Source organism: Syngnathus floridae, chromosome 18, assembly GCF_059516105.1.
Source record: "Syngnathus floridae isolate MCC-2025c chromosome 18, RoL_Sflo_1.0, whole genome shotgun sequence".
Classification (NCBI taxonomy): Eukaryota; Metazoa; Chordata; class Actinopteri; order Syngnathiformes; family Syngnathidae; genus Syngnathus; species Syngnathus floridae.
The window spans coordinates 6125553-6145664 of NC_142430.1; the positions used below are offsets into that span (position 1 = coordinate 6125553).

Consider the following 20112-nt stretch of genomic DNA (forward strand, 5'->3'; position numbering starts at 1 on the left):
TTTTTTTTATGTAAAGGGAATATTGTCAGTCTAATAAAAAGTCAAATAATTGCCATTTAGCTGCGTCAAATGTGGACGCAAGCAGGATGTAAGGTGAAATAGAATAAGATGCGATTAAAAGGCAATAAAAACGCGGGCCCTCTCGATACTTTTATTGAAACATTGAGGGTCCACATATATGAGCGTCCGCGCGAGCTCGGTCCCCTGCACGCCGTTAAGCCGTCACTCTCATTCAAGCCCCCGTGAATTATATTGAACATTGTCTACTCCCCAAAACCATAAAAGCAACTTTATGGAGCTCACGTGACTTTGCCGCGTACTGTTGTATGTCATATAGGGCCTTTACAATCTTTGCAAAGAGGGATTTTTTACTTGTACTCGCTTAAGACAATCTCTGCTTCTCTTTTGGGGACGTTTTGGGCGATTAAAACATGGAGAAAAAAAACACCCACGGGGACATCTTTCCACTACAAGGTAAGAAACTTTCAATATTATCGGCTAAAATACAACCGGGTAGAAAAAGTGTCAGAAAAGTCCAGGCATGAGAGAGAAAGTTTTATTTCCAAGCGCTATGAGTTCACGTGTAGCTACATACAAAAAGCTTGTTGGCGAGAAGGAAACAAAGTTGACATCACGCACACATACGCGCACACACGCACACACACACACACCTAAACAATTCGAGTATGCACAACAAGCCTTCTCAATGGGCCCATGTTTACATTCAAATGGCAGCAGCTTTATTTTTTTCTTCTTATTATGACTTTTTTTCTTAAAACACTCCACTTCGAGAAAGAGCTCACGTCCAAGAGACAAATATTAATATTTACATCAATATGACATGACACCTACACGCTACCACTAAAAAGAACCACAGAACACTTTTTTGTCGTCTAGAACAATAGCATGCTGCAAGGTGCTGCGCTTCAGAGCGTTACAAGTATTTTTTTTTACCCTCCGTTTTATTATTCTTATTATGATGATCATTGTGAATATTATTAGAACGCTTTCACCTCCATTGCAGCGGCTGCAGAGGTTGGCCGTGGCGGGGTCGGATGTGCGACGGTCTTGGCTCAGTTGTGGAAGGCGCTGGCGCCCGTCACCAGGCTCATGCTCTTCAGCTTATTGTCCTTCTTCCATTTCATCCTGCGGTTCTGGAACCATATTTTGATCTGTCTCTCGGAAAGACATAGCGCGTGCGCGATCTCTATCCGCCTCCGCCGCGTCAGGTAGCGGTTGAAGTGGAACTCCTTCTCCAGCTCCAGCGTCTGGTAGCGGGTGTACGCGGTCCGGGCGCGCTTGCCGTCCGGGCCGGTCATATCTGCGAGGATAAATTAAAAATTCGAAGTGGAATTTGACTCGAGCGACACCTGGCAGGTTTATTTACCGTGGCTGATGTGCAGCTTCCGCATCCAGGGGAAGATCTGCGGCGCGTGGCACTCGTTTGCGGCGGGGGCGGACGAGGTGGCGTGGCTGGGCTCCTGCGCCCGTTGAGCAGCGCCCGAGCCTGAACCGCGGTCCTCGGTGTCGGTGGCAGCGGCGGTGGCCGCGGGGTCTTCAATATCCGTGAATCCCCCGTTGTTGGTGCTTTTGTTGGCCGCCGAAGTGGCGCTCCGCTCGCACGCCGGGGAGGGGCTCTTCACCTCCCGCAGGTCCCGCCCGGCGGAGGCGCACGACGGCGGCGGAGGCTGCACCGATTCCGGGGACGACAGCGAGCAATTGGGCGTCTGGCGGTAGCCGAAGCCCCGGGCGTCCTCCCCAAAGTGACCGCCACCTCCTCCTCCGCCGCCTGCGCCTCCGCCGCTGTTGGCTCGGTTCACGGTTAGGTCCATGCCATTGTAGTTGTAGCCGAAGGACCCGGAGTGCATGGTGCCAGGGTCTCTGAAGGAGCCGCTCACTGCGCCGTTAGTCCCATAATTTAGTAACTGATAGTCGGAGCCATTTGGGTAGCGCCCTGAGAACGAGTTTACAAAGTACGAGCTCATTTGCTTGCTTTTTTAAAGCCTCGATTTGTAGATCTTTGTCGCTATAATCCTTGTGTGCTTGCACGATTTATGGACGCAATCATGAATTATAAGCAATGAAGCCCTACTGTACTTTGCCAGGTATGCCGCCAAATATGGGAGCGCGCTCGGGAATCACGTGCCTTTGTTGACCAGTCGTAAATCCTCACTGATGACTTCAAGAGGTAATTCATGCTCGCCGCTTACAAATGATGACGAAATAATGGTCGTTAGGCTCCAGTCAATGGTGCCTCCCCGCCGCGCGCACCGGCAAAGCCGCGCGGGGTGAGGGCGCCATCTTGTGGCTGAATAGAGAAGCGACCTCCGACTCGTCACGGGGGCCTCGACAGTCATCCGTCATCCTTAGACTGATTCGACACAATCCCTCGATTGTTTCAACCCTTACACGCGTTTTGTCATATTTAATATTTATAATAAAACAACAAAAAAAACATCATCAGGCCGTCGGTTATACATCAAAAGGCATTTTATTTTCTATATACAATTTTTCCTGAACAAAATATTGCATCAAACACGTTACAGCAATAAATAATGACATCGTGATATATAAAGCTGACATTTTATGTACAAGCTGGAAGAACAAGTACAACACGTGCACAGAGGCCTACAACAGGACGTATACGAGGAACGACATGGTCCAAAAGCACTACAAATTTCTGTACATGTTTGCATAGTCTCTAAATCAAGACACAGCACAAAGAGAGATCTAAAAGCAGCTCTAGGAGATAGCACGCCACACATGAATAATATCTACAGCATGTTTTGTACACGTCGAGTGTCCTTTTTTTTAACTCTTCTTCTCCGCCTGCTCCTCCTCCTCCTCGTCGGGCGTCTTTGGCGGGTTGAGAAGCTTGTTCTCCTTCTTCCACTTCATCCTGCGGTTCTGGAACCAGATTTTGATCTGTCTCTCGGTCAGGCACAGCGCGTGCGAGATCTCTATCCGGCGCCTGCGCGTCAGGTAGCGGTTGAAGTGGAACTCCTTCTCCAGCTCCAGCGTCTGGTAGCGGGTGTACGTCTGGCGGCCCCTGCGACCGCTGGTGCCGAAGGGGCCTGCGTTCGGACACACACACACGCACGTTTGGGTCATGTTGTGCACCGCTTTGGTCGTGCAGAAATAGCAACGAGATTTGCCGGTGACGCACGTCGGATTTTGTTAATTTAGCCTTCAATTTTTTAAAATAAATAGATGCATATATAAACTAGTTCAAATCTAATAACTCACAGTCGATAACATTTAGCATTAAATTATGTCGAGGTTAATAAAATGTTTCTGTATACCTGCATATTTGCAACATCAGGCAAATGTGTGTTAGTGCGCATGCCTGATCCTGCTGCATCCATTTTATAAACACACACACTCACACACACACACACACGCACTTCTTGTTCGTTTAATTCTTAATTTCTCTATTTTTAAAATACATTATTTTTGCATGCATGTTAATAAAGATGGCGTCATAGTCTATGTGTGTTGATGGACAGAGTTGCAGTCCAAATCCGAAAAGAAATTTTACGCGCTGTAGTTTCATGTTACCGTCTACTCTTTTTTTTTTTTTTTTTACTTTTCGTAGTAGTCGCGACAGCTGTTTGTTTGTGTCTAGCAGGCCCGTGTGCTTGTGCGCGTGTGTCAGCGCGCAACGCAAAAGAGACGCAAACGTGCAAAAGACGCGCGTGGGAGCGTGTGCGTGCATGCGTGCGTGCGTGCGAGGGTGCCATGCACTCACCGACCGAGCAGGCGTTCATCCTCTGCATCCACGGGTAGATGAGCGCGGAGGACTTGTCGTCCACGCTCATGCCCGCGCCCTGATCCCCCAAGCACTCGCCTTTGCGCTGCCCGTGCTCCTGAGCTCCAAAAAGCGGCGGCGGCTGCGGCGCGTCGTCGCGACCGGAGAAGGCGCACGACCCTTCGGCGTCCTTATAGAACCCCCCCGCCGGGTTGAAGTCGCACGCACCCCCGCCGGCGGCCCGGCCGTAGATGGCCGTCTGCTGGTAGTAGGAGGCCGGGTAGACCTTGTCCTGCACGGCGGCAGCGGCCGCGGCGGCGGCGCCTCCATAGGTGGCCGCGCCGGAGTAGTGCCTCAGCGGGTCGCTGTATCCCGACGTGTAGAGGGGGATCTGGCCCAGGAGAGAGTCCTGTCCTCCCGATAGAGACACGGGGAAAGTTGAGTTGACAAAATAGGAACTCATTGGGTGGACAACGGGGCGCACTCCGGAGGAAAATGATTTGTTGTCTTTTATAGTCCAAGTGCTTTTGCCATTACTTTATCGGAGATTTGCCTTTTGCTGAGAGGAGGGGGGTGGTTGTGAGGTGCCACTGAACACAGAGGGGAAATGTACCATCTGATCCACCTCTGGCCAATCACCGGCGTCCGCGCGTGCACGGCTGCGCCCGTTTGGGGGGGTGGGGGGGGTCTTGTTGCGCGCACCGTGTCCCGGGTGCCTCCAAATCAAGTGCGTGGAAAAAACACGATCGTTAGCGTGGATCGTCGTCATCATCACGCGTTGAATTCCAAAATTCCGTCCAAATTATCACCAGCAAATCATCACTCAGCACACCAATCATCCCGATCACGTTTTTGACGGCACGCCGATCAATGACATCATTAACGACAACGTGATTGTTTTGATGTTTTTCTTTCCCCTGATCAATGAGGCCAGATTGCTTCAATGATCATCAATTGCTTCCTTAAATGAATATTGTGATGTTTACACTTCAATTCATCCTGCATTGCTGACATTTTTTTTTCAAGTCAAAATGCAAATCCAGAATGCAGCATAAATTCAGAGTCGTGTAGAATATTTAATAAGACAACACAAATGATTATAACGAGGCAGCATTTTAAAAAAAACAACACTGTTCTGTTATAAGAATTAATTCACATCAATTTACTGTGCAGGGCACTGCAGGCCAAGATGGCGACTGCAGAACGACAACAATCAAGCTTCATATATATTCTTGTTCATGATTTGTTATTTTAATGATTCAAAAAGTATCCTCACTTTACATTATCTTTTTTCTTTGCTTCAATTTTTACCTTACAAAACTATTAGGATATTTCTTTTTACATTTTTTACAAAATCGAAAATAAAGCTTCTTTTTTAATTTGTTTATGAACGCAACCAGCACTCAGTCTCACATCCCAAACTCGAACCTCATCAACAAAATGGACCTGCGCGTGCTCGCGAAACCTGCAAACCCTCGGGCTGCGCGTGCACGCGTCATGTTAAACACAAGCCACTGCTGTTTTGACATTCTGCAACCAAACAATAAGCCGCGGACACGCATGCAGGACTCCCTGCTGCCAACATGGCGGCCTTACCTCAGTGCCACATACGTCAACCGTGCCATTGTGTGCCCCAAAACAACACGGATCCAGTCTCCCCGAGAAAGTCCAGTAGAATCCCACCTTGTGCAGGCCGCCGCCATGACTCCATTCGTATATCCTCAGAATAAAACCCACGGTCCACTTCTGGGCCCAAATCCTTTGACCCAATTTCGTCCCACGCAAAAAAAAAAATAATAATAAAAAAGGCGGTTGCAAATTTGCAATAGAGTGCGGTTGTATAAGAAGCAAAAAGCAGCTGCACGACGAGCTGTTGGGGAACAAGAAGTTGTCATTCTAGCTGCGCACATGATCCCCGCTAGCCAATCACCGAGCCGCCCCAGTCGTAAAACTTGCAACGGCAAAGTTGTAAATTTTCATAAAGTGCAGCCCTTTTATGTGCGCCATTTTGAGCCTCCTCCAAGCCGGGAAATCATATTCAAATGTGTAATGAAGAGTTATTTTTATTTTACTATGATATTTCTGCAGGGAATAAGAAATAACATCAACGTGAAGGTTTTATTTAGAACAAAATGAACGCCAAAAATAATAAATATTAATTTAAAAAAAGGGTAAATCAGAAATCCTATAAAACCAGAAATTGCCATGATATGTTTCTTTCGTCTTGTTCTTAAATCATTCCCAAATTTCAAATCTTTTTCTGAGCGATTCCGTTTCAGGCTAAAAGTTTATTTTTTTTCCCCTCTGCTTGGATTCACATTAAATCCCCTCCAAATCCTTTCAAACGTTCTGATCATATTTCTTAATATTTTGGACATCTCATTTGCGTCAAATGCCTTTTCCAGCCGTGGGCCGGCATGAAAGAGGATTTCCGGAATTTACACACGCAATAAAACCATAAATTCCTGACACACATTCCACGTTTGTCGCTTTGAGGCGCCCCTAAAAACTTAGGAGAAAAAAAGCGGAAAATGTTTGCAAATAAAGACGTCATTGCAACGACAGGTTTACAAAGTGCATTCGTTATTGAATAGGCTCATAAAATGTATTTGATAGAGCAAAATAATTTATTTTCGTTTCTTTTTAAATTGTTCAAAAATATAAAGACAATGTTAATGCCTTGTATAAAACAAAAGCCCATTTCATTTCAAACTGGACAATTTAATCGTCATTTTTACGTTCAATTTAAACACGATAAAATACATTTTTAAGCCACCAAAACGCTGACAAGTGGCAATTTGTTGTGTTTTTGTTTTCGGAGCACAAACATAGCAGCTGACAAACGTTGTAAAGTTTTATGGCCTCTGACAAAATGCTAACACGTGCATTTTCATTTAATAAAAAAAAAAGGTCACAGTACAAAAAATGCAGAATGATACATGAGTAGGACATTGCTCTAAATATCACATGACAATTTCTTGGATTAAAAATAGCCTCATATTGACGACAATGTCCCATAAAATTCACTTTTGCGCTTTAATGAAAGGCCCAGATTCCTGCAATAACGACCGCACATTCATTTTAATCAAATAGGAATTTATTATTTCCGTAAGTCCCAGTGAGACGTTTATGCCCTGAGGTCTGGTTGTGTTAAAATTGGCACAAAAAAGTAGCAATCAAAAATCTTGTCGAAGTGAATTTTGACGTTCACAGTTTTGCTGTAAATCGTGGGCATGCAGACCCGCTGACCCCCCCCAACCAAATTCCTTTTTTTTTTCAGGGTCCTCCCCTGTGATGCGGGGGCCATCGGGCAAGGCGAGGTCTCTGGAGTAAAGGGGGGCGCGTGGAGGTGACCAGGAGGCCCCGCGGGTCCGCGGGGTCGCGTTGTGCGCAGGAGCTCCGTCCTTTGGGGACCCCCCTCACGAGAGGCCGCGGGTTCGGGACCCGGACGTTTGGCAAGCGTGGGCCTGAAGTACGAGCACAGAGAAAGGCCTGTTACTCAACTTGGGTAGCACGATAATTATTATTAAGCATTATTTTTTGGGGTAGGCTTATATATGAGAGTATTTAAAAAACAATCAATACATCCATTTGAGTTGGAACGACTAAAAATACATTTTTGCCATTTATAAAATATTAAGTTATTAAGTTTGGGAACAATACAAATAAGTACAAAATAAACCTTATTTTGATAAATTGCCCCACTTAAAATTTTATTGAACACATCAGAACTATTTTTATCAAAGTATTTTTTCTTCATTTTTACGTGAGTAATTTTGCCACCTCTGAAAATTCCCCACAATGGTGGCTGTGACGTCACTGTAATTAGATAAACAAAACCAAATCCAGGTCCTCACCTGGCCCGGGGACCTTCACGGTAGTCCTGGTCCATCCTTTGTCTTTGTGGCAGGCTTCTGTCTGGAGTGAGGCGTTTCGAACATTCCTGATGGTACTTGAAGTCCTCAGTGAGGTCTTGTGGGACAATAAAACACGCTTTGGAATCAGAATCAGAACCCGGCGAGTGTTTTCATTGTTGTCCCACTCAATAAATAGTTGAAGTGCAATGAGGGCATTACTTAGTTTCTCAAATGTTTCAGATTTTACTCACAAAAGAAAATAAAACGAAATAATAATAAAATAAAAAAATACCACTGTACAGTAATACAAACGCATAAGAAAGCAAAACGGAGGAATGATTTAACATTTAGGACACGTTTTGTTATTATTGAACACAAATGAGAGGAAATATGATATACTAAGAAAAAAAAGCTTATTTTTTAGCGGTCGGTGGATCAGTCGTATAAAAACACATCATCCCAGGCAAGAAACATCTGTGATATTATTTTCTTGAAAAAGAAACATCAATTTAAAGTTCCACTTCAGTGGAGTGCATAAATCTTGCACATGCACATTTTTCTAAATACAAACATTCCTCCCTCTTCCAGGATCAGCCACTGGTTCAAATAAAGCAAAACATTTGCCAGCTCTGAAGTAGTGCCCAAACCACAGGTGGCGCTAAAAGCTAGATTTATGAGGAGGTGGGAAAAGTACGGCTCGTGGGCCACAGAGATGCAAAATGTACAAATCCTCAGATGAGCTGTTATTGAAAAAAAATAAAAACACTCCACACATTTAACATCCTTTTTTATGTTTTCAGATATGTGTATAATGATGCACAAAGAAATCAGGTATAATGTTTTGTATTTGTGTTTTTTTTTTTTTTTTTTTTTTGTCAGTCACTTACCTGCCGAGATGGCAGTATGCAAGGAGTCGCCTTGGTTTTTTCGGAAAGTGGAGTCAAAGCGTCCACCTGCGGGGAAAAGTCTGAGTTAATCAACATTAACGCTTTGGCGAGGCGTTCACGGACAAGCCAGTCACCGGTAAAGGTTGCCTCACGACCGACGCCCCCTGCTGGCGGGGGAAGTCAGCGTCTCGGCCCTCCGGCTGCAGCAGCTGGCGGATGTGCTGGACCAGCCCAAGATCCAGAAGCAGCTTCTTCCTCTGGATCAACGCTTTGACCCGCTTCTCTTCCTCCTCTTCATCATTCTCCTCATCTACCTCGCAGGTTTTGACTGCAGGAGGCGGCTTGAGGAAAGAAAAATACTTTTCTTGGGCTGATATTTCTAAGTACAATTTAAAAATAATTTAAAAAAAAACTAAACTGTAAAAGTAATAATTGGCGGCCATGAAAAAGGTCTAATGTGCACAAACGCTCTATTGTGAATTGACTATTGGACATCAAGGTGAATAAATGGAGCGCACCTTCACTAAAAACGACCCTGAATAAGGTTCGCTCCAGGAACGCAATTATTATTTCCATATTATTCCAAATTAGTGTTGCATGGCCTCACACGATCATTTTTTTCACACGTTCTATGTATAGCGTGGCCACAATAATTTTTTCTCTCCCCCCCCCCCCCCCCCCCCATGTCACGTCTGGGGCTCTGTACATTTGCATGTGGCGACACTAAAAGTGTGCAAGCATCATCTGGCTCATTTGAATGCTGCCAGCGGGGTCAAAGAGAAGGCCACCAATTCATCCTGGGACAAAAGAGCGTGCGGACGCCCTCTTGCGGCGGCGTTGGAGAATCACCGTCTCGGTGGCGGGGGGTCTGTGTGGTGCCGGTCGAGGTCTGAGATTTTTGGAGCGCTCTCCTGCCGTTTCGCCCTGAGAGTCCCGATTCCGGAAGGTGTTCACGGTCTTCTGCCTGTCGTGTAGTTCTTGTAGTAGTTGCCTTTGCATGGACAGCAATGGGATTTATTTTTCAAAATAAATATTTTATTTTTCTATTTTATTTACTAAATTATCCAATTGTATATTGTTATGTTAATTTAAACAATCCATTTAATTTTATCAATCCATGTGATTATTTTAACTATTAACCAATAATTTTTTGTTGGTTTTGGATAATACAGAAAACGTTCTCCCCATAGCTGGCTGGTGGAAATTTCTCAGGTACCTGGCACACTCCTGTCGCGCTCTGGAAGCTTCTGTGGCTTGCACCAGCGAGCTACCCTGTGTGAAGAACTTGTCGTACTTATCTCCTCCCTCCCTGGGGAAGATCCTCCGGAAGCCTCCCATGTGATTGCTCTCATATGTCTCTATCTGCTGGGCCGAGGCGGCTTGGCGCTGGAGCAGCTCCTCGGTCCTTACGGATAAAAAAAAAAAAAAAAAAAGAGGACTCGAGTGAAACGACGACTCGAAACACAAAGACGAATTTGCAGAGTTCTAACCTTGCCGCTTTGGTCCGGTTCTCTTGCAGACGTTCCTTGGAGCGCTTGCGCTCCTCTTTGGTGATCTTGCTTCTGTTGCAGGCGTTCAAGTTGATGAGCAGAAGCGTGTCCAGCAGCAGAGCATCCTTCACCTCACGGTCTAACGGTGAGTCGGTGGTGAAACTAGGCGAGTGGTTCACCTATCGACACTTCACAAATTAGCTGAGAACTTTCAATTAGTGAAGAGGTCTCGGTAGTACCTCGAGAAGCCAGGGCCGCATGCGCTGATCCAGCAGGACGTCGAAGCCGAGGATCTCGAAGCAGGCGCTGTCGGCGCTGTGGTGGGGGAAGCACGTGTGGTAGTTGTGTTTGAGGACGGGCTGCACGGCGATTAGCGTCTTGATGATCATGTCCTCGATGTCGCCCCATAGTTTGTCCGCGTCGGCGCGCGCCTCCTCCAACTGCTGGATGAGAGTCGACAGCTTCCTGGAGGAACCAAAACCGGACCGCTGACAACTTTGCTCGTTTTACCGTCGTGTTATATTGTCAATGCACCGTTTGCTGCCGGTCTCGTCGTCACGGATGAAGTTGTCGTTGTGTTTGTTGATGGCGTAGTTGGTCAGGTGCATGCACACTTCATCCTAATCAGAGAAAATGACCATTTCATCTGTGATCATTCCAAAAGTGAAGAACGTCTGCCCTCACCATATTGCTGAGTGCTGGTTCCATGTACTTGGTTGTGCAGAAGCGAGCCAGTCCCTCCTTGAACAGGAAGATCCTGAGCGGGTCACATGACGTCACCAGCACGTAGATACGCAAGTCGAACTTGTAGCCGTCCATGATTAAAGGCTGAATTCAAGACATTTATAATTTGAGTATGTGTGTTGAAATGAGGTTATATTACATTTTCGGTTTATGTGAGTCATTGGGATGTGTTGAGCAACCCACCCTGGTGATGTAGAGCTGACAGATCATGTGTTCTCCAGGCCGAATATCACTCCTGGATCTTGTGATGAAGATTCCGCGTCCCTGACAGCCAGAATCTGGCTTGCAGATGAAAGTGGCGTGCCGTTTGACACGCGTGTAGGCCTGGAAGTCGTAGTAGCTACAAAAGACAATGAAGAAGGGCGAGGTGAATACTCGAGATGGTTTGGTGGGGTAGAAAACAAACGCACTCTGCGGGAAGACACCACGTCCTTGGAAAGATGTTGTAATCTTTCGGGAAGAGCTTCAACATGCGGTTCAAGTTCCTGGCCAGAGTGTCTTTGCGGCAGATTTCGATCATCCCCGGGAAATGATTGATTTTCTGGAATGCGGCAAACACACGTGTGAAGGTTTCTTTCTTTGGATGACACTACAAAGAAAGGGCTTAGAACCAGGCCAGGGTGTACTCCAGATTTGGACCACTACCTGATACTGCTTCATGGCTTTCACCCTCTCCAGAGATACGGAACAGTCGGACCACATCAGCGTCCAATCATCTCCCTCCGTCACTTTGAGGCCGTAGCGACGAGCGGCACGCCGCACTGGGATTTAAAAGACAAACTTAGTGTGTTCACTTACTGATGCAATGTATTTAAATTCTTACCGCTTTCATACTTGCAGTTGCTCAAGTTAATCCACACATATCTGCAAGAAAAGAAACGACGGTCAAAAGCGCTTTCGGAAGGTAAGGAGATCTCTCCTACCTCCTCTTGGACTTCTTGCGCCTCTTGAGGGCGTGTTCCAGCCCTGACGCGTTTTGCGCTTGGTTGATATTTTCTGCTTGTCCTTTTTTTTGCTGTTTGCATCCAAACGGCAGAGTCATCCTGAATGCGACAAATTAAGACGAAATAAATGCGTTATGCGATAAATATTGTTAAATGAATAGATCTTGTTTGGAACTTGTTAGTTTGGTCATAGTTATGAACGATAAAAGTATGATCACCGAGATTAGATTCAATTCAGAGTCTAGTTTAGCGATGAGTTTACAAACGTGTTTTCTTACTGTGAATCATTTATGGACGCTAGGCAGGGCTTTAGGGCGCATCGCAGGTACAAATTCAAGGTGCCAGGTGTCAGCGTCGGGATCCAATGATGTGGATGATGCTCAGGGTCGCTCAAGGTCAAGTTAGCCTGCCTGATGATATTTGTTGGCTTTAGTTACGGGATTTGTGTTACCATTTCACATTCAACAGGCGCAGCTAGATGAATACATTTTCAATTATGATTAAAAAGTCAAGAATGAAAAAATTGGAATTAGAAAAATTTACCTTCCGCACTCACAGTTGATTCATTTATTTCAGCCTCCAAGTGACCTTCTCAGTCACTCGCCTTCGCCTGCATGGCCAAGCCGACGCAGGAGATGCCGAAATGGGTCAAGATGAAGCCCTGAGCCGCGGTCTCCTGGAGAAATGGAAGCAGGCATCATGTTGTCATGGCGAGCTCGGGTCAGACGAGCATCGCTGGGATCTGGTGAGCAATTAGAAAGTGTCGAGGGGAAAGAATATGATGACAGAGAGCAAGTCAGTCACTCTTCAGATGGGGTACAAATGTTGCCATGGCAACCAACAGCTCGAAAATCAACATTGACATTAAATTTGCATTTACTACTACATGTCTCTATTACTAAAATATACTTTATATTTGAAGTGATGCTGCCCTTAAATTCCACTCACCTCTGACCTCCTTACACCTGTGCACATTAGGGCTCATTTCAAGATTGGGCCATTTGTTTTAAAATCTCTAAATGGCCTCATCTTACCTCTGAGCTGCTCCATTCCTACACTCTTTCCCAATGCATTAGGTCACCTGAGCAGTTAGTGTGAAATTTGCTATGCTGTTTTTATTGTGAAATGCATTTTATAAAAGTGTTTCAGCTAAAATCATTGAAATCCTGTAAAATCATTCACAGACTGCACTTGAAGGGTAATTATTTAAAAACATCACAAGGTTAACTACTTCACACGCATATATCCTGTTTATTGAGGTTGTAAAGTTTGCGAGAGTAAAAAAGAGGTTAAACCTAGTTTACGCTTTGCTGTCATGCTGCCATGGAAACCAAATGCTGCAGAGTTTCCATGGAGACCGCCCTGCTGCTAGCCTGTTAGCTCGCTTTCTTGCTTGAAAAATGGCTTTAGACGGGATTAAACGTCACGAACCTGCTCTGATTGAGTGACTTTCCAGACCGCCGCCGCTTTGTTGGATTTTTTTGGCTTCGGCGTTGCTGTTCTTGACACAAACAGGCAAAGAGTCAACAAGTCAACTAGAGTTTGACGCGAACAAGGACGTTTCTGATGTAAGCCAATCAGCAACACGGTCACATCGCTGGCCTTCTCGTCTCTGATTGGATGGTGGCTCGTCGCTGATTGGTCGTTGATCCCTGCGGCCTTTGGGGAAACATGTTTCTTTTTTTGTATTTATGGTTAATTCTATGATATTTTACAATAATTTATGAATACAGAATGTCCTAAATGTACCGTGATTATGATGACAGTAATATATTCTATTTCAATCAAAGCACATTTTAAAGTTGTTTGATTTATTAGTTGTGTTGTTATTTTTAAAATTTGGAAAAATAAATGAAAATATTGAGACAATATTTACAATATATCAAGTGCAACGTCTGTAAAATACAAATTAACTAAAAAGATGTCGCTAATGTCAATGTCATACTTTTTTCTTTTACTCAATGAACAGCCTGGTGTATATTTATAGAGCTGGAAAAAAAAACCAATAAATTGCAGTTAAATAAAATGAAATTATTATACAAATGTAATGTAATATTAATGTATACTCTGTGTATCTCTAAAGAATATGTATGAATTACATGTGGATTAAATCAAACTGAAATATTACAAAATAAATAAAAATAACTATTATTAAAATAAATATTATCGTATAATAAAAAATAAGACAATAAGTAAAAACAAATTACATTTGGCGAAAATGTCCAATGTAATCATAATAAGAGTACAAATACTAAATTAAATGTAGGCCTACTCTCTTGCGTATCATTTCAGAAAAAAAGACAATATAAATCAATCTGCTTATACTTTAATCAGTTAAAAGTTAAATGTGCAAAGAGACCAACAGAACTGATTTTTATATGGGGTTGTCTCCCTCTTGTGGTAGATAGACGCTTTACAATGTAAATATATTCAATCCTGTAACAAATAGGACTTCGATCGAAATGTTATCTGACTAGATGACCTAGTGGCGTAATGATCAAAGTTCAATTTAAGATGCTGGCTGAGCCATGATGACTTCCACATCGTTCAATAGATGAAAACAACAGTTAGAATTTTGTTTTTAGCAACAAATAGACCCGTCTTGTGGAACATCGCCAGAAAAAAGCACTGATCCGAGGGTCCCTGAACACAACAAGTTGCAGACTTCACTCGTTGAGCGCGGTGATAACAACAAAAACATGTAAGTTTTAATTCTCTTCCAGGCTTTACGTCATCATATCAGCTCTCCTTGATCTATTACTTATCAGTGTGACGCTTAATAACAAACGAGATCATTATCTTACATCTGACCAAATTGTGCAAGTTGTTTAAACAATCGCTGCAGGTTTATTTTGTAAACAGAAAATGAAGTGCAGACAAGACTGCTAAATAATAATAATAATTAAAAAGACAACCAAGGGGAAAGAGACTTTTAAAGGAAGTGTCATGTCACTGTTATGTTTTGGTAACACCTGCTGTCTTCACTCACCCCAGCTTGATCGCTGCGTGCATTTGTTTACTCCAGCATGTCCATCTCCACTGACGCCTTCTCCCAGGTGGCGTTCACGGACATCCCGCAATCGTACCCACTTGCTACCACAATTAATTGCTGCTACACACTCGCTGCACACTTCCAACCAAGTCCACGCGACTGGGTCGGCATCTTTAAGGTAATTTTTGCATATATGGCAAACGTATATGACTCAAATAGTAACGCCAAACTATTTTCTAAATCCAAGTAGTGGTGATGATTTTATACTTGATTACTTACCATCACTGCTTTATTTTTTTTTTTTTTTTATTTAGAGCTCTGGTGCATTTGAGGACCTTCTGTATTCTGAGCTACTAGAACTTATTTTCCCTGTTTTCTCCAGGTGGGATGGAGTACCATCAAGGACTATCACACTTTTATGTGGGTGGAGTCGTGCGGGGACTCGAACCAAGAACAATCATCTACAAGGCACGCTTATTTCAAAGGTGAGACACCACTATTATTCAATTGTTGACCTCTTTAATTGACCTCTACACTCAAGTTCTCCAAAGTCAAACATCTCCAACTCAGAATAGCCATAGTAAAAACTGTAGAGTGAATTACTCCATGCCAGGATCAAACTGGCCACCATTAAACCTTTATTAAATCTACATATAATATTTTAAGTAGGAGTGGGTGATATCTGTGGGGCAAAAATACACATATGCGTAGATTTATATTATTTATATTATTTATATGTATCTGATGGTTTAAGCATGTGCTTCAGACTTTCACCGCAAGAGGGCGACAGTACAATTCAAAACATGGTTTATACGAAAGTGAGCGTTATTTATCATCAATTCAAATCGTTCCGCAGTTGAGTGTGAAAATACACATTTATATTTATATTCGCACATATTGTGGCTTATCACAATTGGCATCTGCATCTGGTGATATGGCCTTCAAATTAGATTTATATTTGTTAAACAGAATACTACCTGCCCAAGGATGAGTTGGATTTCTACCAGTTCTGCTACGTGAACAGCTCAGGACAAGTGTGTGGCGCCAGCACGCCCTTCTGCTTCAAATCGCAGCATCCCAACGACGAGCAAAGTGGAGCCAATGGCTCAGACAATGACCTGATGGTCATTACCACGCAGGTACACATACATGTGCAAAATTCCTCCCAGCTGAGCTCCACCAGGGCTTCAGAACCGAATAGGAAGACTCCTAAATTTTAATATTGCATGGATCTTGTGGCGCAACGGTAGCGCGTCTGACTCCAGATCAGAAGGTTGCGTGTTCAAATCACGTCAAGATCAGAAAATTATTTTCCTTCATCTTGGAACTGAAAGACTGCTGGTTCCATTTCTTCCACACAAACATAGCTCTCCACCAGAACCTCAGTACAGAACACATCACCAAGCTGCTTCAGATGGATTACTCTTCTCTGAAATCTTGACAAGCTTAACTATGCCACATTGGTTATGCTTGGAAACTCACTTTCACCAAGACCTTGTGGCGCAATGGTAGCGCGTCTGACTCCAGATCAGAAGGTTGCGTGTTCAACTCACGTCAGGGTCAGTGACTTCTTTTGATTTATCTCTGGACTGAAAAACTACCAGTTCTGATCCTTCTGTAACTCTCCACTAGTACCAAGGAACAAAAGATGAGTTTCTCCATAATTCCAATGTTTTCCAAAATCTCGCCCTTAAAAATTTTGTGTCACCACGTATTCATGGAATCTTCTGTAGCAAGACCTTGTGGCGCAACGGTAGCGCGTCTGACTCCAGATCAGAAGGTTGCGTGTTCGAATCACGTCAGGGTCAGTGACCTTTTTCGACATATCTCCTGACCTAAAAGTGTTTTTTCTAGAGCTGTATGTAATCGTCATCCTCATGTAGATATTGTGCGCCACCAGGAAGAGGTGGAGCAGAGCGATCGGGAAATTGCAGCGTTGAAGGACGAGGCGCATCGCATCCGACAGCAAAATGAAGAGTTGGAAACAGCTTTGCGGGAAGAGAGACGAGAAGCCGCCATCTTGAAGGTCTTACAACAACAATTGTGTGATGCTAATGGATGAGCGGCAGTTGACTGTATGCATTCACAGGACAAACACGATGAACTGGCCTCAGAACTTTATTTGACGAAGCAGCAGCACGAGCGTCTTTTGAGTACTTGGCAGGAGCAACAAAAAGAAATCCAACGTTTGAAGGTTTGATTTCCATTTACGCTTGTAGACAGGGTCAACATTGTGCTGTTTGTCGTCTTTACGAGATGCTGACCCACATGAACAATCAGGTGGAACTTCAGGAACAGAACCTTGCCGAGTGCACAGAGTCTGATCACAAAGGTGACGACGGTGGACTGCTGCTACAAATTGAGGTAGGTGGATTCAGATTTTGAACCTCAGAAATGTCAGGACTAATTTGATCTTACATTATAGTTCATCTACATGCGTTCCTTTTCGATCTTCCAGCTGCAACTCCGAGAAGCACAAGTGATGATTGCAAACAAGGACGTCGTGATCGAGGAGAAGAACAACTTGATGGCCATGATGAAACGCCACAACCAGGAGCTTGCTCAAGAGAACCAAGTAAATACCTACTTGTTGATGTCACACATTACTGCTGTCCTCACTTTGGACTCCATTTAATTGCTAGAAGCTCACAGATGACATGGAGGAGCTGCGCAAGACTTTAGATGACCTTCAAAAACCGGTGACTGCACGCTCGGTGCAGCCAGAAGCAACGGAGATGTGTGACATTTCAGATGACACACCTGTTGGTATGTTTAGCATGATTAATTTGTACATTAAATCAATCTGATGTTTGGCTTTTTTTTTTTGCAGTGAGCATTGTTGACAACGATGAGCAAGACCAGGTAACCCCTCGATTAGACTATTCAATAGTGACTGGTCTTAAATTTCAGTTTTTATATGTTCCTCCAGCCAACCTTGATGTGCCGTCACTGCCTGGAGAGCTTCCCAGGAAGTACGCGGGCGGAGGTGGAATGTCACGAGCGCACTCACCAAGTGTGTCCTTTCTGCACGCTCATCTGCGACGACATGGAGCAGAATGTGTTTGAAGACCATGTCTACAGTCACGAGATGTGACCATAAAAAGCACCCGCTAAATTTAAATTACATCTGAAATGTTGCTAAAGCTTTACACAGTCTTAAAGAAATCACAAGATGTATTTTTATTCATGTGAAAACAGCTCAACTGTTCTTGAAAACATTTGACATTGATATGAAGACATTACAGTGTTTTCCGGCTACATTGCAGATTGTTAGGCATGTATTTTTTTGAATCAGTGTTTACAGTATTTTTAGTTTTGTAAGCCAGTATCAAATTATGACACAACAGGATGAGCAGTACTGAGAAATTGTAGAAGAGAAGCGGCGTAATTAGGAGCAAGAAGAAGAGGCAGAGAAGTGTTGTTTGCTCCGTGTGTTGTTTTGGCGTTCTTATATCGTGAATTATCACATATTGCGGGTGTGTCTGATCATGGGGGTTGGCATTTTGTACTGTCACGTGTGTCCATAACCCCCCCCCACCCTTGCGCTGGCATAGTATGGGCTAAATCCTCATCCAGGGTTTGGTCAGGGGCTCATCTGATTGGCCTCCTCGGGCGTGACATCACGGGAGGTGAGCTCCGAGAAGAGGGCGGGCAGCCAGTACTGCGGCTCGCCCGATGCCTGAGAATCCAGCCAGGCCAGGCCCTCCTTCAGCAGGTGGTCCTACCAATGACAACACAGGTCAAGAGATGTCTTGTGAGTGAGATGTTGACGTTGACTTACCAGGACGTGACTCGCTCGGTCGTTCTCCCACTTGAGACCGTCCTTAATTTCACTCACCGTCACGTAGCCCTTCTTCTGCAAAGTCGTGACAATGGGTTTGAAGAAGAGACATTTTTTAATTTATTGTTTTGGGGGTACGTGTGGCTTACTTCAGCCAGTTGCAGGACCACCGTGTGGTCCATGTTGAGCTCCGCCGGAACGGACTGCACCAAGTAGGAGCCGCCCACTGGAATCATCCCGAAACCGTTGCCCATGACTTTGAGTTTCTTGATAGCTCGAACCAAATCATCCCTGGGGACACATAAAGCAATGTGAGGTTCAGAAATGTGTAAGGATTTGATTTTTTTTTTAAAATCTGTATTGGAAACACTTACTGGCTGACATCCTGAGCGTATTTACCGCGACTCTTAAGAACCCTGTGATGCAGTTCATCTAAAGTCATGAGTCCTGATAGAAAAAATAAAAGCCTTTCATTGTTATCGCCAAGGTGATGTTGATAAAGTGGCATTTATCACTAACCTCCGTTTCTGTGCTTGAGGGCCAAGCAAACCTCAATAATCTGCACGCCAAGCTCATAGTAGAAGTCGCCCACCCCGAGCATCTCTGACCAGAAACCTTTGCCAGCTGTCAAGAAAGCAAAACTTTCATTTCAAAATAAAATAACACTCAAGAATATGCTCAAAGATTCTTTTTCAGTGACTCTGACAGGCAAGCGGGTCAACTCCAATAGTGGCGCACATCTCCTGAAACTGGACCCGGAACTGGGAACTTTTGCGGATTTCCTGTTTGTGCTTGCTGGCAAACTCCTCCAGGTTGGACTTGAATGTTTCTAGCTGCTTGGACATCTGACACAGAAGGGATAAAAAAAAAAACGTGTAATATTACATCACTTATACAAAGATGGACAAACTTCATGTAATTAAGCCAACACACGTACCTGAACGATTTGATCCTCTGCAAGAACAGTTCCTCTCTCTTTGTATTTGGCCTGAAAGGAAAATGGAAGTCAGTCAAAAAATCTCTTAAGAATAGTGTCATTTAAACATCTTACTTCATGCAGGCTCCCTGAATTGCAGTCAAAGTATAGACTTGACTTTGATGGATAGTTTAAATTTTTAGAGCTGTCCTCATCATTTTGATGATTAGTTGGACTCATTGCATTCCTTTTTAGTTACTTACCATTAGATTTGCTTTCAGTGTTCACATTTTTACAAAACATTTGAATGTTCTTACCTCTGCAAGCTTCTTTTTGGCGATGGCGCCCGCACCGACGCCTCTCCGGTGCATTTTAATTTTAATAAAAGGGGAAAAAGTACTAAAACGATCGTTTATGTTCAAAATGACGACAGTTTTCTATGTTACGAAGGAGCTAAACCACTCAAGTAATATTTACATCAGCGTAACAGCACCGAGGTACGCAACTATTGAAAACCTTTGACTTCCACGGTTTCAACTCAGTTGTGTGTTTCAAGTTAAACTGCTATAAAATTGGACATTTTTTCAAAAATTTGCTACGATTGACAGATATTGGAGCTACTTCCGTGCAAGCGTTTCCATTTTGACAGGTTGGAATAAAATAGCTATTTTCTAATGACTGCCCCCTGGTGGCCCGGCGATTATTGCACCTTCATTTTAATGCGTCATTGCAGTTAAATTTAATTGAAAATTA

General features: G+C 43.9%; 5 protein-coding genes, 1 long non-coding RNA gene and 3 other non-coding genes across 11 annotated transcripts; 5 read left to right on the plus strand and 4 right to left on the minus strand.

Moving 5' to 3' along the window:
• Window positions 1-361: 361 nt before the first annotated feature.
• LOC148382565 (uncharacterized) lies at window positions 362-7755 on the plus strand. Its single transcript, XR_015853869.1, has 3 exons — window positions 362-474; window positions 2106-2188; window positions 7029-7755. It is a non-coding gene; the product is annotated as an uncharacterized LOC148382565 (long non-coding RNA).
• Window positions 389-2395, minus strand: hoxb5b (homeobox B5b). The gene is made up of 2 exons (XM_088359043.1): window positions 1388-2395; window positions 389-1321 (listed from the first exon to the last, which is right to left on the minus strand). Exons 1-2 carry the CDS (start codon window positions 1983-1985, stop codon window positions 1074-1076), a joined length of 846 nt encoding a protein of 281 aa, XP_088215169.1. The 5' UTR covers window positions 1986-2395; the 3' UTR covers window positions 389-1073.
• hoxb6b (homeobox B6b) lies at window positions 2471-5656 on the minus strand. Of its 2 annotated transcripts, XM_088359051.1 has the most exons (3): window positions 5356-5656; window positions 3749-4157; window positions 2471-3074 (listed from the first exon to the last, which is right to left on the minus strand). In XM_088359051.1, the coding sequence occupies exons 1-3, from the start codon at window positions 5449-5451 to the stop codon at window positions 2812-2814; spliced, it is 768 nt and encodes a 255-aa protein (XP_088215177.1). In that variant the 5' UTR covers window positions 5452-5656; the 3' UTR covers window positions 2471-2811. The 2 variants fall into 2 exon arrangements, with proteins under 2 accessions (XP_088215177.1, XP_088215176.1); XM_088359050.1 differs by lacking the exon at window positions 5356-5656 and having other exon boundaries at window positions 3749-4333.
• On the minus strand, window positions 6824-13273 carry ttll6 (tubulin tyrosine ligase-like family, member 6). The gene is made up of 18 exons (XM_088359035.1): window positions 13102-13273; window positions 12227-12412; window positions 11949-12080; window positions 11650-11769; window positions 11550-11590; window positions 11372-11487; window positions 11137-11267; window positions 10910-11066; window positions 10667-10810; window positions 10517-10602; window positions 10222-10447; window positions 9983-10161; window positions 9709-9897; window positions 9342-9483; window positions 8627-8833; window positions 8493-8558; window positions 7606-7720; window positions 6824-7215 (listed from the first exon to the last, which is right to left on the minus strand). The coding sequence occupies exons 2-18, from the start codon at window positions 12235-12237 to the stop codon at window positions 7025-7027; spliced, it is 2253 nt and encodes a 750-aa protein (XP_088215161.1). The 5' UTR covers window positions 12238-12412; window positions 13102-13273; the 3' UTR covers window positions 6824-7024.
• A 903-nt stretch (window positions 13274-14176) lies between these two features.
• On the plus strand, window positions 14177-17927 carry calcoco2 (calcium binding and coiled-coil domain 2). Of its 2 annotated transcripts, none has more exons than XM_088359041.1 (11): window positions 14177-14371; window positions 14665-14840; window positions 15045-15147; window positions 15632-15801; window positions 16563-16688; window positions 16752-16856; window positions 16916-17026; window positions 17121-17237; window positions 17305-17428; window positions 17493-17524; window positions 17592-17927. In XM_088359041.1, exons 2-11 carry the CDS (start codon window positions 14697-14699, stop codon window positions 17754-17756), a joined length of 1197 nt encoding a protein of 398 aa, XP_088215167.1. In that variant the 5' UTR covers window positions 14177-14371; window positions 14665-14696; the 3' UTR covers window positions 17757-17927. The 2 variants fall into 2 exon arrangements, with proteins under 2 accessions (XP_088215167.1, XP_088215166.1); XM_088359040.1 differs by having other exon boundaries at window positions 14696-14840.
• Window positions 15892-15963, plus strand: trnaw-cca (transfer RNA tryptophan (anticodon CCA)). The gene has a single exon. It is a non-coding gene; the product is annotated as a tRNA-Trp (tRNA).
• On the plus strand, window positions 16154-16225 carry trnaw-cca (transfer RNA tryptophan (anticodon CCA)). The gene has a single exon. It is a non-coding gene; the product is annotated as a tRNA-Trp (tRNA).
• trnaw-cca (transfer RNA tryptophan (anticodon CCA)) lies at window positions 16399-16470 on the plus strand. The gene has a single exon. It is a non-coding gene; the product is annotated as a tRNA-Trp (tRNA).
• On the minus strand, window positions 17819-20054 carry snf8 (SNF8 subunit of ESCRT-II). Its single transcript, XM_088359049.1, has 8 exons — window positions 19677-20054; window positions 19381-19431; window positions 19150-19288; window positions 18963-19067; window positions 18818-18890; window positions 18593-18734; window positions 18444-18518; window positions 17819-18383 (listed from the first exon to the last, which is right to left on the minus strand). Exons 1-8 carry the CDS (start codon window positions 19728-19730, stop codon window positions 18246-18248), a joined length of 777 nt encoding a protein of 258 aa, XP_088215175.1. The 5' UTR covers window positions 19731-20054; the 3' UTR covers window positions 17819-18245.
• Window positions 20055-20112: the final 58 nt, after the last annotated feature.

Excerpts from the sequence above, each read along its gene's own strand:
- snf8 (XM_088359049.1), bottom strand. The coding sequence starts at position 19,730 with ATGCACCGGAGAGGCGTCGGTGCGGGCGCCATCGCCAAAAAGAAGCTT. Across the intron at positions 19,289-19,380 it reads CAGAGGATCAAATCGTTCAG|ATGTCCAAGCAGCTAGAAAC; the intron begins GTACGTGTGTTG and ends CTTCTGTGTCAG. Across the intron at positions 19,068-19,149 it reads TGGAGTTGACCCGCTTGCCT|CTGGCAAAGGTTTCTGGTCA; the intron begins GTCAGAGTCACT and ends CTTTCTTGACAG.
- ttll6 (XM_088359035.1), bottom strand. Across the intron at positions 11,770-11,948 it reads GCGTCCATAAATGATTCACA|GATGACTCTGCCGTTTGGAT; the intron begins GTAAGAAAACAC and ends TGTCGCATTCAG. Across the intron at positions 11,067-11,136 it reads ACGTGGTGTCTTCCCGCAGA|CTACTACGACTTCCAGGCCT; the intron begins GTGCGTTTGTTT and ends TGTCTTTTGTAG.
- hoxb6b (XM_088359051.1), bottom strand. The coding sequence starts at position 5,451 with ATGGCGGCGGCCTGCACAAGGTGGGATTCTACTGGACTTTCTCGGGGA. Across the intron at positions 4,158-5,355 it reads CAATGGCACGGTTGACGTAT|GACTCTCTCCTGGGCCAGAT; the intron begins GTGGCACTGAGG and ends TCGGGAGGACAG. Across the intron at positions 3,075-3,748 it reads GATGAACGCCTGCTCGGTCG|GCCCCTTCGGCACCAGCGGT; the intron begins GTGAGTGCATGG and ends GTCCGAACGCAG.
- calcoco2 (XM_088359041.1), top strand. The coding sequence starts at position 14,697 with ATGTCCATCTCCACTGACGCCTTCTCCCAGGTGGCGTTCACGGACATC. Across the intron at positions 15,802-16,562 it reads TGATGGTCATTACCACGCAG|GAAGAGGTGGAGCAGAGCGA; the intron begins GTACACATACAT and ends GTGCGCCACCAG. Across the intron at positions 16,689-16,751 it reads GAGAAGCCGCCATCTTGAAG|GACAAACACGATGAACTGGC; the intron begins GTCTTACAACAA and ends ATGCATTCACAG.
- hoxb5b (XM_088359043.1), bottom strand. The coding sequence starts at position 1,985 with ATGAGCTCGTACTTTGTAAACTCGTTCTCAGGGCGCTACCCAAATGGC. Across the intron at positions 1,322-1,387 it reads GAAGCTGCACATCAGCCACG|ATATGACCGGCCCGGACGGC; the intron begins GTAAATAAACCT and ends TTATCCTCGCAG.